Source organism: Papio anubis, chromosome 4 (assembly GCF_008728515.1).
Source record: "Papio anubis isolate 15944 chromosome 4, Panubis1.0, whole genome shotgun sequence".
Classification (NCBI taxonomy): Eukaryota; Metazoa; Chordata; class Mammalia; order Primates; family Cercopithecidae; genus Papio; species Papio anubis.
In genome coordinates, this window is record NC_044979.1 from 161,857,758 (window position 1) to 161,873,735 (window position 15,978).

At 37.7% G+C, this 15,978-nt stretch overlaps 1 protein-coding gene across 4 annotated transcripts in view; it reads right to left on the bottom strand.

Annotated features, from left to right (window-relative positions):
• The window catches only part of CYYR1 (cysteine and tyrosine rich 1), a 117,870-nt gene extending 109,673 nt beyond the window's left edge, over positions 1–8,197 (bottom strand). For all 4 annotated transcript variants that reach the window (XM_017956494.3, XM_003895581.5, XM_009202406.4 and 1 more), the window contains exons 1-2: positions 7,648–8,197; positions 1,066–1,168 (exon numbers count right to left, since the gene is read on the bottom strand). In XM_017956494.3, coding sequence (XP_017811983.2) covers positions 1,066–1,168; positions 7,648–8,062 — 518 coding nt within the window. In that variant the 5' untranslated portion in view covers positions 8,063–8,197. The remainder of the gene's footprint in view (positions 1–1,065; positions 1,169–7,647) is intronic.
• Between the last annotated feature and the right edge of the window lie 7,781 nt (positions 8,198–15,978).

Sequence of the window (15,978 nt, forward strand, 5' to 3'; positions counted from 1 at the left end):
CAGCCTCAACACTGATTCTAGAAAGTTTATGTGGTGCCAGGTTTTCTATTCTCGGGAAATGGAGGATGTGTAACAAGCCGTCTCAATGGACACGTCCCTAAAATAGCCTGGCACATATGACTTAGCACCTAATGTTTCCCGTTTCCACTTGAGCCTTTGTAGGGCATGAGTTAAACAGAACATTTCCCAAATCACCATGATGCTGACTTGAAAAACAAGAACAGAAGACAGAGGCACAACCACTGCTGCTAACTGAAAGCCATGGGGATTTTGACTCAAGAAATTCTTATGTTCCTAATTCTCAACCTTTTATTTCTCAGTTGTGGATGCCTCTCTTGAGGAACTGACAAGTACAGACTTTTCCTGCCATACAGCCCTGGAGGCAGGTCCAGATTCTGTATTTCCCTTTGTCCAGAAGCGGCTCTAAAATAAATTTCTAATTTGTTACAAGGAAATGCTTCACAGAGTCTACATGTATATATTTCATTTGTGTTTTTGTGCCTTGTTGTTTATCACTTTGCATTACCCGTGCCTAGCTTGTCCTAGGCTCTAAACCTGTTTCCTGAAGTTGCTGTATATGTATTATGTGAGAACTGACATTTCATGTCTCATCTGTTTTTTATTCATAACCTCTCTTTTTCCTGACATCTACTGGGTATATTAAATTCATACATGATGACAAAATAAACTGGCTATAATTAAATAACAAATTTTAACTTGCACAAAACAGACAAAACCATATCACTGACGATGTTACAAAATTATCAATAAAATGATGCCTATGTAAAACATTATTAGAGTACACAAAATAAAACAATAAAAGAATAACTCTTTTTAGTTCCTTTATAGTGAAGGCAATTTATTTTGTATATTATTTTGCGTATTTTGTCAAACAACATAGTCCATTAGATAGTGATGTGTTAATATCTCCAGTAAAGATCTCAGGTCAGTAACCAGTCTTGAAATCTCTTGCCCACAACTATCACTTAGTACTTTTAAAAGACATAACTGGACAACTGGACAAGAGGAAGAGTATCAGTATTGCCAAATTTGACTAATACTCACGAGAGGATATTCCCAATATAAGCGTAGTAGGAGCAACAGTAGGGTGTGGTTCCATCACAGCAGTAAGATTTGCAATCTTTGCCACACTGAGCAAGGCAATCATCTACAAAACAAAAACCATTTGTGAGCAGTTATAGTTGTAAAATCACAGTTTCAGGAAAAATTATGCTATTTCACATCTTAATCAGCCAATGACCACTCTTTAGTGGTTTTAAATCTTCATTTTTGTCCTCAGAATTCAAAAACATTTGTAAGGATCTAAATTAGCCTCCCTTCCCCATTAGACTCTAACCTGTAAAGACAGAGACAATTCTTGAATCTTCTACACCAAGCACCATAATTGCTAGTCAGGGTTAGTTGAATGAGATAATGAAGGAAGGAATTAAAGAACAATTAAACTACTCAGTCATTGGATTTGTCCATAGAGTTTTTATAATAAATTTTAAATGATAAAGTCTTCTTGGCCAAGCAAAATGGCTCATGCATGTAATCCTAGCACTTTGGGAGGCTGAGGCGGGTGGATAACTTAAGGTCAGGAGTTCGAGACCAGCCTGGCCAACATAGTAAAATCCAGTGTCTACTAAAAATACAAAAAGTAGCTGGGTGTGGTGGTACACACCTGTAATCCCAGCTACTCAGGAAGCTGAGGCAGGAAAATTGCTTGAACCTAGGAAATGGAGGTTACAATGAGCCGAGATCATGCCACTGCACTCCAGCCTGGGCGACACAGTGAGGCTCTGCCTCAAAAAAAAAAAAAAAAAAAAAAAAATCTTCTAACTTTAGGGTCTTGTATTCTCAACTGAACTCAATCAATAGAAGGTTTAGTGGTATGAATAACACCAAAAAGGAATAATTTCAAAATGATGTATATTTTCCATGATACTACATTGTATGCTTTCCTTTTTGTGCCATTTTTTACCTGTATAATTAGTTTGCATACATGTGGTAACACAATGAGTCTGCATCCTGTAAATTCATTTGGATTAAAAGATGATTGGTTATAGGAAGAAATCCCCATAGACAATATTTTGTAAACAATTAAGAGTTTACTTAATGTCAGATTGAGGAATCAGTAAGATATAAAACAGTACTATGTGAAGGAGGAAAAGTTATTTTCTGAATAAAGGATCAGAAATTACTATTTTTTCCATATATTTTGCAGCAAGAAAAATTATACTAAAAATGTTGGATAAAAATTACTCTAGCTTTTAAGTATTCTTTATTCCACCTAAATGATTTATGTTTAACAAGCTAAGATTGTCACCGAGTTAGTCATATAAGTTATGATGGATATGTAAGTTTCAGATACATGATTAGGAAAACATTAAGTACAGTCTGATAATTTAGGTTGTACATTTAAGAGTCACAAAATAATCCATTTCCAACTCAATTCCTGAAGGTAATATTAATTATTATATAAATTATATAAAACTTTTGCTTCCCTATCAAAGCCATAACATTAAAAGTACAAAATATTATATTTATGTCTACATGTCCATGTAACTGATTTATCCAGAAAGGAAATTTTACGTTGCTTTTAAATCACTTCTGCTAAAGTATCATCTGCTAAGATGATACTTTACAAAGAGATGTGATTAGAAGATAGCAAAGTTCAGTCACACCATTAACAATTATGCATGGCTTTTGTGGAACAAATGGAAAAATTCATGTTTCCTTCCCCTCAGTTTTATTTTTACATTATAGGTAGTCAAACATGACCCTTGAGGCTTACCTCTGGATTGTGGTAAGAAGGAATGAAAACGAAAAATAATTACCTTTGTGAGATTCAGTAAGTACTTAAGTCCACTTCTAAAATTTGAAAACAGAAACATGATCTAATGATTTAGATACAAGGGAGAAGCCAATATATTGACAATAAATGCTTTTTGCAGAGTACAACACACTTTTAAAGGCTATTTATTTTACAGTTTTCTTGGTGAATTTCCATAGCTCTCATTTTTAGTGCTGTTTAATTTATTACTGGTCAGTTATCTGAAGGGCTTAGTGGGGATGTTTTGCTTCATGTTCTTAAAAGCCATTCAACGTACACCTACAGCCATCTGATCTTTGACAAAGTCAGCAAAAATAAGCAATGGGGAAAGGACTCCCTATTCAATAAATGGTGCTGGATAACCAATTAACCATACACAGAAGAATGAAAATGGACCCCTATCTTTTACCACATACAAAAATTAACTGAAATTGATTAAAGATTTAAATGAAAGACCTCAAACTATAAGACTCCTGGAAGAAAAGCTAGGAAACACCATTCCTGACATCAGCCTTGGGAAGGAATTTATAACTAAGTCCTCAATAGCAATTGCAACAAAAGCAATTGACAAGCGGGATTTAATTAAACTAAAGAGCTTCTGCACAGCAAAATAAACTATCAACAGAGTAAGCAAACAATCTACAGAATGGGAGAAAATATGTGTAAGCTATGCATCTGACAAAAGCCTAATACCCAGAATCTATAAGGAACTTAAATAATTGAACAAGCAAAAACTAAATAATCCCATTAAAAAATGGGCAAAGGACATGAACCAGACACTTCTCAAAAGAAGACATACAAGCAGCCAACACACACAACAAAAAAATGTTCAGCAAGTCACCAATCATCAGAGAAATGCAAATCAAAATAGAGCGCTATTATTGAAAAGTCAAAAAAACAACAGATGCTGATGAGCCCGTGGAGAAAAGGGAACACTTATACACTGTTACTGGAAATGTTAATTAGTTCAACCACTATGAAAAGCAGTTTGGAGATTTCTCAAAGAACTTAAATCGAAACTACCATTTGACTCAGTAATCTCATTGCTGGGGTATATATCCAAAGGGAAATAAATCATTCTATCAAAAAGAGAAATGCATTTGTACATTCATCACAGCACTATTTGAAATAGTAAGGACACTGATTCTTCCTAAGTGTTCACTAATAGTGGACTCAGTAAAGAAAATGTGGTACATATACACCATGGAATACTATGCAGGCAGGAAAAAAAAGATTAAAATCATGTCCTTTGCAGCAACATGGATGAAGCTAGAGGCCATCATCCTATGCAAATTAATTCAGGAACAGAAAACCAAATACTGCATGTTCTCACTTACAAGTGAGAGCTAAACCCTGGGTACTCACGGACATAAAGATAGCAACAGTAGACACTGGGGACTTCTAGAGTGGGAAGGAAAGGGAGTGGGGAGGGGTTGAAAAACGAACTATTGGGTGCTATATTCAATACTTGGGTGACGGGATCAATTGTACCTCAAACCTCAGCATCACAAAATATACTCATGTAACAAATCTGCACATGTACTCCCTGAGTCTAAAATTAAAGACGTTGAAATTATTTAAAAAATAAATAAAAGCCACTCCGATTGTGAAAGAGCTAATGTCCCCACTATTCTGTCAGAGTAGGACAACCAATGTGTAAGTAACTTCATGGGTGCCCTTTGAACCGTGTCCAGGACAGTGACATCTCATTAAACTCTCCATCAATATCAAAGATTCCATTGCTACCATTGTATTCCGGTGAGTACTCTTATAAAGACATGGTGTTATCAAAATATTTTGAGCCAACGTTACAGGAAACCAAGCCCAAAATCTTGTAGCCAAGCAGCTGGATTATACCTGAGCAAACATCTGGATCATGTTACACATTGGTCATTGTTTTTATGGCATTTTCCAGTGCTCTTGTCTACTTCCCAGAATTAAACTACCCAAAAGGGGAGATTTAACAGGATGGCAAATACATTTACAATCACAGCCTCTCCAAAATGAAATTTCAACCACACCTCAAAGCCTTTTTTGTGTTAGTTGCTTTCTCTGGGATATTTGAGAATAATTTGGCAAAGATCAGTGTTGGTGCCATACAGGAGCTTTTTCTCACTGGAGAAAGAACAGACCATTCCAATTTGTCTTCAGAAGATAAATAATATTACATCTAATGTCCAAGTTAGTATCCCTGAAAATCAGCCAATTTAAACTTTCTTCAATGACTTTTTGCTGAAAGGTGTGGTCTGGAAGAAGGTTCCCCAGCTCACCCGTGCCTCCCAACTCACCCTGCCTCCCACCTTAAGGAAAGTGCAGAACAGGAAAAGCAGTATCTGGCTTGAAGCGCTTGCTTAGAAATGGCCCTTGCAAACTATAGCTAAGATAAGAGAGGAAGGAAAGGGAAGGGACAGAAGTTACTGGCTGAGGCCCGGAAGGTAAAACCTTGACCAAATCCTGTCTTTGTAGCCTGCAGTGGGAGTCAGACAATAATATTGACACTTCACTGGGTCTCCTTCCAAAAGTAACTCTATAGTACAACATGATGCTTCAGGTATAGAAACTTTGTTCTTATTTGTTTAGCCAAATAAAATGTGAATCTAATGCATTTGCTTTGGGGAAAATAATTTAGATTATGAGTAGTGCATCTACATAGATTTTTGTCCCATAAAGCTGGCAATTCATTTAATAGTATGAACTCGTTCGATTTCTGGGGTGTTCCAGCATCTAACCTCCGCCCTTACTTCCAGCCATACCTCTTAGTTGCAACCAAACTGAAATATCCTTTGTTGCATGTACAGATCTTGATTTTTGCCTTTGATCCCACGATATCCTGCTATATCCTACTCCATCTCGTTTGGTTCAGGGCGTCTCCATTTTTCAAAGGTCTAGTTCCTTCAAGTCTTCCTCAATTCAGTTTTCCTGAGCAAATATTGATTGATCTTTTTGCTGAACAAAATAGACATTGTCCTCATGAAGTTTACTCTTTTAAGCCAGCAATAAGGTTTCTTCTTTGAACATCTATAGCACATGATTTTACCTCTCCTATGACACAACCTTTTATACCTTAAAGTAATTTATGATCATACCATATTTCCCAGAGAAGACTGATAAGAACATGACCTCTTATGGCTCAACATATCTCAGTAAGTAATAGTTGAATGAATATGAAAAGCATAAAAAGGCCTGTGAATAAGAAGTCCAGGAATTGACACCAAAGAACTTATTAGCTTAACACTTCTTAGCAAAGATAATAAGTCAACTTAGCACTGGCTTACAACGACTTTGTAGCTTACAAGAGAGGGATTCCAAAGAAGAGAAATGAATGGACTGAAAACTTTCTAAACTAACCACCCTTGTTGCTGGCCAGCTTTGCTGATTTCCTGAGCCCTGAGGAGCTGGGCATCTGCACTGGGGAAACAGGTGGAGGGGGGAGATGTGTAAAGCAGAAGCTTTCAGTTTACCAGAAGGAATATAATAAACAAACAAACAAACAAACAAACAAAATTGTGGTTCAAAGGAGTGGTTGAGTAAGTGTGAGTGAAAGTATTAAACACTGTCGAGCAGAGGCGGTGAAAAGCATAATTGCTTCGAAAGAACTAATAAAGAGATTTTTTCAATAGAAAACGAGTATTAATGCAATTGACTCTGTTAATCCCTCCAATTCTGAAAACCTTATATAAGTTTAATAAAAGAAATAAATGTTGTAAACAGATTAAATGGAAATTCTCTTCATTTAATAGGAAGAACTTATCCTACTTTTATGAATTTCCATATTAGAAAGTCAGCGTTTTTTCCTGCCATAAAACATCTTTAAAAGGGTAACTCCTAGACAGCCACTAATTTGCATTTCAATAAACAAACTGAAAATGTCCACAGAAGTTATGGTGACTCTTTTCTAGCAAGGTTGAATGAGAAATTCAATTCTTTTAATGCTCAGGTCCAACGTTGAAGAAAATCATTTCAGTTGCAATATATTTTTGAGTATCAAAGGTAAACTTCAGTGCTATGTATACATTTAGTATTGGAGGCTCATGGATGAGCCTGCGATTTTTGTCACAGGACGTTAGAGACACAAAAACATTGTACAAATAACTTTGCTTTTAGCTTGCATTGTTTTGTGAATATGAACGAATGCAAAGACCACATGTGTAAGACACTTTATACCTGAATAACCAATGAAAGGCCATTTGGGGCTCCATATTAATCACAGAACAAGAAAACTCACTTTGCTTAATTATTAGCAGTTCTTACTACAAATAATTAGAAGGGAAATGAGATGTCCTTCTCTTATAAACAAGTGTTTATCCAAATCAACTAACACAGATTAGACCCTGGGTGAATTCAGGCTTCTCAAAAACCTGTGTTTGACTTCAATCCTATAGCTCAGTCTACTGCACTTGTAAATCTCCCAAAGAACAAAAACAAAGCTCTAAGGTTTTTTTATTCGTAAGAGGGAAAACCAGGAATATTAAGAAAGCAGAAGATGGAGAGTCCACTGCCTACCCTATCCAGATAAGTTTATTTGGATGTAGTTTACTCTATCCAGAGTCAAATCCCCTAAACACGAGACTGCTATTTCCAAGGTGGAAAGGGAAAGAAAAGAAATACAAAAAGTAAAAGGAACAAAACAAAAACCGCGTGAGGGTGGAAGTCCGCGGGTTTCTGCCATCGCTTCGCAGAAAAGGCAGAGGCGTCTGCAAAGGTCCTTCTGCAAAGGTCCCAGTCCGTCCAGCTCAACCCAACTTGGCCCGGATCGTGACCCAAGCCCTGCCCCGAGCCTCTGACCCTCTCCGCCGCCCTCTGTCACTGACCTGCGTAGACAAAGAGCAGGACCAACTTCGGAAGCAAGACCCCTGGACGCACGGGCAGCCTCGGAGCGTCCATCCAAGCCGGTGACCTGAGGTTGCGCGCCAGAGAGAGGCTTGGAGCGAAGGGAGAGCCCGGAACCGGAGGGAATGGGTAGGATGGAGGACGATCAGATGGAGGGAGCAGCGCTCCTGAGAGCCGGGTGGAGCGGAGACCCGGCCATTGCCTAGGGAGCCTTCCAAGGGAGCCCGGGCCGGGCGCGTCCCGGGCCAGCGAGTGCGGGACTCCGCGGAGCTGGGGCGCGCGTGGCCCGAGACGGGCTGCGCTGGGGGCCCAGGTCTCTTTGTCTCGCCCCACTGCGCTCAGGCGCGGGGAAGGCTGCCACTCCGGCGTCCTTGGCCACCCAGGCTCACATTTCATCTCCGCGGGTGGCAACGACTCCGGGCAGGGGGCGGGGGTGGCCCCGACTCCTCCCCAAGCTCGGGTTCTTCCTTCTAAAGAGTGACTAGAGGACCAAGAAACTTTTTCTAACCCCTTGCTTTGGCGATTGCTGTGGAGTTCAACCTGCTCCTTTTTAGCCCTGCCCTCCACTACAGTTTTTCCTTTCAAAGCAATGGATGAACAACTTTGTTTTTTATCTTTAAACAAAGGGAAGGAATTTTCAGGACTGAAGGTATTGGACAAAGAGTGACAGCGACGAAAACTCAGGATTGGGAAGTACAGAAAGTGTATGGCATCTCTGCTGAAAGCTGATAAAATGTTTATTATTTTTTCCTGTAAATTCAGGAAAAAAACCCCAAACAAACAGTGCACATTGTCGTTATGATTTTGACAATGTTTTGGAGTTACTGACCTATGCAATTAAACAAGAGAAAGAAAAAGATTTATAAAAAATGAAAGCTAAATTGTCATTAGCAAATGAAATCTGTGTATACATGGAAAATCAAAGTTAATCAACAATGAAGTTCTTGTTTAGAAAACCAATAGTTTTCTTTCCTGCAAACAAAAATCAGTTAGAAAGTTCTCAATGTCATGCATGAAGAAAAAAACAAAGATGTGAATAAGTAAAGAGATACTTTTTTTCACTAAGAAATGTTAGTAGCATAAAGACAAGATTCCCCAAATTATTCTATACATTTAGAAATAAAATTGATCTCAATTTAAAAAATAACATGATTTTTTTCAAACCAATCTGATTCTAAAGTTTATGTGGAAAATAAATATGTAAGATTATCTATTTAAATGAGAGTAATGCATGGGAATAATGAATGGGATATTACATATAATATCACCATAATTAAAACAGTTTAAATTAACATTGGAATAGATAGGCTCAATGAAAGAGAAAAGGGAACCCAAAAGTAGACATGAGTGTGTACAGCAATTTAATTTATGGTTTAAAGAAGTATCAATATAAAGTAGTAGGGGAAATGATGAGTTACTCAGTGAAAAGTGTTGAGACCATGAATAGCCATCTGTGGAGTCTTATCTTTTTACATCAAAATCAGTTCTATATGAATTACATATTTAAGATAGAACTATGCAAATGTTAGATTAAAGAAAAAGAGCATAATATTCAAATATTTGTGAAATAGGGAAGCCTTGTCTAAACATTATAAAAAACTCAGAAACCGTAAAATATTGACCAACTTGACTAAATAAGAATTAAAACTTCCAGTTGGCAAACATTTAACTGGCAAAAACATTTGCAATGCAAAGATGCAAAGTCCTAATCTCATTATTATACTGAGCGTAAAAAAATCAATAGGAAAAACAACCAAGAGATAACTGAGGAAGGGTATTAATAGATACTTCATACAAACAAATAAATATAAATATAGAAATCAAATTGACAGTGAGACATCACTTTTCATGTCTCAAACCAACCAAACACAAAACCAAATGAACTCTTAAGGGAAACAATGTGTTTACATGTACGAAAATTCAAATACACAATGTACTTAATTTAGTCAGTTCTCTTCCGGGAATTATGTCCTATAAATGCACTGCTGCAAGGGCATAAGAGAGTGGGAGGAAACATCACCCCCAAAATAAACATAAGCTAAGCTCTTTACTGTGTTTTACACCTTGGTGAAGGCCCAATCATCTACCACGTTCAAAAGAAGCCTGATCAGTTCCACCTGTTTTCTCATCCTCACTGGCCAATCTGTCACCGAGTTCACCTAATCTGTCCACCTAAACGCCACTCAAATGCATTTTAAATTATCCTCTATTTCTGCCCTAATCTAGACTTTTATAGTCTTTATTATATTCAGTCTCCCTGCCTTCAGAGATGTTTGCCAGGCTGAAGCTGGAATATTTCTTCTTAAACTACAGATTTAATCATGTTTACTCACCTGGTTAAAACTCAGTAGCATCCTGTCGCCCTTAGGTTAAAATTCAAACATTTAATCCAGGGTGTTCAAGGACTTCTTCACTAGGTCCTGTCGTTCTTATATCCTGATCAAAACATTCCACTGGGAAGCACAATTTCTAAATAACTGGGACAATGGTTGGAACCTAGAGAAAATCCCAGGCATACAAGCCCTTTGAGTCTTGAAGGAAGAAGATACAGACGGAAGTCAGTGTTTGCAGAGCTGAAGAATGATATCCAGCCTGCTTGGAATAGAAAAATGATTGTCTTTGCAGATGAGACTGAATACAGATCCTTGAGGGAGACTGGTAGCTGTGATAGAAGAGGGACTTCTGCCGCCCACTCGTTGACACAGATCCGGAAGAGGCTGGCTGTTGCCTTTGAGCCCCATAGGAAGTTGCAGTGTTGGTCAGGATAGTCTCTTTCAGCTTACTTTTGAGAATAGAAAGACTTCTCATACAGTTCAACAGATTGGTCGAGCAAGCTTGCCTGCAGGTCTACCTTCTAGAGTTGCTACCTTGAAGTATGCAGATGCTCAGGAAACCAAACTCAATTGACATGGAAAGGCAAAGAAAGATGGCAAGCCATTAAAGAAATTGTGGGAGTTAAAAGAAAGGCTTTGAAGGAAAAAAATATGTATATACAAATATGTATGGAGAAACCTTAAGAATACAACATCAGAGGAATTAAAAGAGTTTCTGGAAATTAAAATAAATGTGATTTGAGGTTTTAAAATATACAGAAAAAAATTATAAAATAGTCACATTAAAACAAAAAAACAAAAAAAAAAAACAAAAAAACACTTAGATTGTTAGATCAGGCCAGGCATGATGGATAATGCCTGTAATCCCTGCACTTTGGGAGGCTGAGGTGGGTATCACTTGAGGCTAGGAGTTCAAGAACAGCCTAGCCAACATGGTGAAACCTCGTCTGTACTAAAAATACAAAAAATTAACTGGGCGTGGTGGTGCGCGCTAGTAGTCTCAGCTCTCAGCTATTCCGGAAGCTGAGGCAGGAGAATCGGGAGGCAGAGGTTACGGTGAGCTGAGATCATGCCACTGCACTCCAGAGTGAGACTCTGTCTCAAAAAAAGAAAAAAAAATTGTTAGATCAAATAAAGAGCATTTTTCATATAACAGAGAAAAAAACACAAAGAAATAGAAACCACAAATAAAAATATAAAAACCCAAAGAATGGGAATAATGTGCAGGCTAATAGTTTTCAAAGAAACAAAAAGTGAAAAAGCAAACGTCAAAGAAATAATGTTTTAAAAATTCTGAGCTGTAATAAAATTTGAATTTTCAGATTTAAAATGGTGAGTTAGTTCCGAGAAATTTTTTGGAGACGAAGCACAAATATGTACATATCTTAGAGACCAATTTCAGCACGTATAAATTTAAAATCATATACATTTTCATATATAATTTTTATGTTTGCTTGAAAAAGAGAATCTGACAGGCATCAGACTTCCCATTTGCAACCTTGGAATTTAAGAGAGTGAAACTATTTTTAACCCACTGAAAGATAAAGAATGCAATCCAAGAACCCTCTTCTAAATCAGATTTTATTAATATTTCTGTCCACTATGACATCTAGAACAATGTTTATTACAATTTAAAAAATAGTTTACATGTACAACAGAGGTAAAACAGTTAAGTAAATTAGGGTATATGTACATTATGAACTGATATCTAATGTTTAAAATTATTGAAAAGATCTTTAAGATATATAGTTAAATAAGAAACGGAGTACAAAATGATCTCAACGGTGGAAAAATGCAGATAATGTTTTCATCTTCTATTGAACTTTCTTTTTCCCCACTTTCTTCCTGGGTATCTCTTTTTTAAAAAAAGTATCTGTGAATGATGTATATGCTGACATTTTAAATGCTTGAAGATGATTAAAAAGCTATAGGTGAAATACGACAAGTAAGTAGTTTTAACTTACAGTTTCACTTAGGGCCAAAAAGTTAGAATAGGACAGGACTCCACAGATTGTCTAGGTCAGTTTCCCAGTTTCTTATGTAAGAAGACTAAGGCCAAATTACCAAGTCAGTTAGAGGCAGGCTAGATCCCATGGCAAGAGGCCACATACCAGATTTTGCCATGATGTGGTAGTGTGTGTTCAGGTTTGATGATAATCCCCTTTTGAGTTCCCTGACCCACATTTCTCTCTTCCAATAATGTATTTCACCATATAGTCAAACAGATTAGTATAATATCTTATCATTAATTACCTATTAATAAATACAACAAAAACATTTTATATACACGCAAGGGCTCTACTTGCATGTCTGTTCTTCATCTTCATTTAATGACATGTGAATGCCAAGGAAAAAAAGTACTTATATGGAAATATGCAAAAAACTCAGAAGAAAACAGGAAGAAAAACTGTGAAGAAAAGGGGAGATGATTTAAGTGTCGCATTTAAGGTGTAGAAGGAATATCAAATGCTTATTATGCACCAAGTCTATTTCTAAGTTCTTTAAATTTATTCATGAGTACTCTCTCAGTGAGGTAGATACTATTATTATCACCCCTATTTGAATGAATAAAGGTATTGAGACTGAGAGTGGCTAAGTAACTCTGCCCAAGGTCACACATCTAAGTGCCATGAGAGTGTGTCTCCAGAGCAGACCTTCTACCCCTAACCATCAAATGTAAACTGCCTTTCAAAACAGCTTGCTTGGTTTTGGTGAAATTTAACATTCTCACTTTGACTATGTAAAAAACAGAAGATAACACGTTCCTATGACCTTTCTCAACAGCAATGATTTTATTAGCATCAATAATGCTTTACTGAGGCACCTCCTCTGTGCAAGACCTACCATCAAGTGTAGGATGGTTTGAGGAAACAACTTTCTTTTTTTTTTTTTTTTTTGAGACGGAATTTCACTCTTGTTGCCCAGGCTGGAGTGCAATGGCGCGATCTCAGCTCACAGCAACCTCCGCTTCCTTAGCTCAAGCGATTCTCCTGCCTCAGCCTTCCAAGTAGCTGGGATTACAGGCATGCACCACCATGCCCGGCTAATTTTGTATTTTTTTAGTAGAGACAGGGTTTCTCCATGTTGGTCAGGCTGGTCTTGAACTCCCGACCTCAGGTGATCTGCCCGCCTCGGCCTCCCAAAGTGCTGGGATTACAGGCATGAGCCACCATGCCTGGTGGAAACAACTTTCTTTTTAAAAAACGATTTCAACTTTTATTTTAGATTCAGTGGGTACATCTGCAGGTTTGTTAAATGGGTATATTATATGGTGCTGAGGTTTGGGATTTGAGTGATCCCATCACCCAGGTAGTAATGAACATAGTACTCATATTTTTCATCCCTTGCCTTCCCCTTCTAAAGTCCCCAGTGTCCATTGTTGCCATCTTTATGTTCATGAGTACCCAATATTTAGCTCCCACTTTTAAGTGAGACTATGTGGTATTTGGTTTTTTATTCCTGCATTAATTCATTTTTAATTATGGCCTCCAGAGACATCCATGTTGCTGCAAAGGACATGATTTTGTTGTTTTTAAATTTTTTACGGCTGTGTAATATTCTGTGGTGTATAAGTTCCACATTTTCTTTTTCCAATCCTCCACTGAAGGGCACCTATGTTTATTTCATGTCTTTGCTATGGTGAATAATGCTGCAATGAACATATGAATGCATGTGTCTTTTGGTAGAATGGCTTGTTATATTTTGACATGGATATATTCCCAGTAATGGGATTGCTGGGTCAATGGTAGTTATGTTTTAAGTCTTTTTTTTTTTTTCTTTTGAAACAGAGTCTTGCTCTTGTTGCCCAGGCTGCAGTGCAGTGGCACAATCTCAACTCACTGCAACCTCTGCGATTTTCCTGCCTCAGCCTCCAGAGTAGCTGGGACTACAGGTGCCTATCACCACGCCAGGCTAATTTTTGTATTTTTAGTAGAGACAAGGTTTCACCATGTTGGCCAGGCTGACCTCAGTTGATCTGCTTGCCTTGGCCTCCCAAAGTGCTGGGATTACAGGTGTGAGCCATCACACCTGGTTTATTTTTTAAGTCCTTTGAGAAATCTCCAGTTCGCTTTCCACAGGGACTGAACTAATTTCATTCCCATCAACAGCGTGTAAGTGTTCCTTTTTCTCTGCAGTCTCATCAGCGTCTGTTGTTTTTTGATTTTTCAGTAATAGCCCTTCTGACTGGTGTGAGATGATATCTCATTATGGTGTTAACTTGCATTTCTGTGATGATTAGTGATGTTGAGCATTTTTTATATGCTTGTTTACTGCTTGTATGTCATCTTTTGAGAAGTGTCTGTTCATGTCTTCTGCATATGGCTAGCCAGTTATCCCAGCCCCATATATTGAATAGGGAGTCATTTCCCCATTGCCTGTTTGTGTTGACTTTGTCAACGATCAGATGACTGTAGCTATGCAGCTTTATTTCTGGGTACTCTATTCGGTTTCATTGGTCTATGTGTCTGTCTTTGTACCAGTACCATGCTGTTTTGGCTACTGGTAGCCTTACAGTATAGTTTGAAGTTCGGTAATGTGAGGCCTCTGGCTTTGTTCTTTTTGCTTAGAATGACTTTGGCTGTTTGGATTCTTTGTTGGTTCCATAGGAATTTGAGAATAGTTTCTTTCTAATTCGACGAAAAATGACATTGGTAGTTTGATAGAAATAGGATTAAATCTGCAAATTGCATTGGGCAGAATGGTCATTTTAATGGTATTGAGTCTTCCAATCCATGAACATAGAATGTGTTCCTATTTGCTTGTGTCATCTATGATTTCTTTCAGCAATGTTTTGTAGTTCTCCTTGTAGAGATTCTTAACCTCCTTAGTTAGATGTATTCCTAGACATTCTATTCCTTTTGTCACTATTGTAAATTGGATTATGTTCTTGATTTGGCTCTCAGCTCGAACTTAATTGGTGTATAGAAATGCTACTGATTTTCGTACATTGATTTTGTATCCTGAAACTTTACTGAAGTCATTTATCAGTTAGTTCTAGGAACCTTTTGGTAGAGTCTTTAGGCTTTTTATAGTATAGAATCACATCATCAGTGAGGAGAGATAATTTGACTTTCTTCTTTTTCTCTTTGGATGCCTTTTATTTCTTTTTCTTGCTTGATTGCTCTGGCAAGGACTTCCAACACTGTGTTGGATAAGAGTGGTGAGAATGGGCATCCTTGCCTTGTTTCAGTTCTCAAGGGGTATGCTTCCAACTTTTGCCAATTCAGGGATATTGGCCATGGATTGGTCATAGATGGCTCCTATTTTGAGATATATTCCCTTGATCCCTAGTTTGTTGAGGGTTTTTGTCACAAAGGGATGTTGGATTTCATTGAAGACTTTTTTCACCCCTGTTGAACTGATCATATGGTTTTGTTTTTAATTCTGTTTATGCAGTGAATCATATTTATTGATTTGCATACATAGACCCATCCTTGCTTCCCAGGAATGAAGCCTACTTGATTGTGGTGAATTAACTTTTTGATGTGCTGCTCCACATGGTTTGCTAGTATTTTGGTGTGGATTCTTGTGTCTGTGTTCATCAGAGATAGTGACCTACAGTTTTCTTTTTGCACTGTGTCTTTGCCTGGTTTTAGTATCAGGGTGATGTTGGCTTCATAGAATGAGTTAGGGAGGAGTCCCTCCTACTGGATTTTTTGCAATTGTTTCAGTACAATTGATACCAATTCTTCTTTTCACATCTGGTAGAATTTGGCTGTGAATTCCTCTGATCCAGGTGACATGGTTTGGTTGCTTCCCCACTCAAATCTCACTTTGAATTGTAATAATCCCCATGTGTCAAGGGCAGGTGGGGCCTAGTGGAGATAATTGAATCATGGGGGCAGTTTTCCTCATACCATTCTCATGGTAGTGAGTAAGTCTCATGAGATCTGATGGTTTTAGAAATGGGAGTTCCCTTGCACAAGCTCTCTTGCCAGCCACCACATAAGATATGCTTTTGCTTCTCCTTTGCCTTCC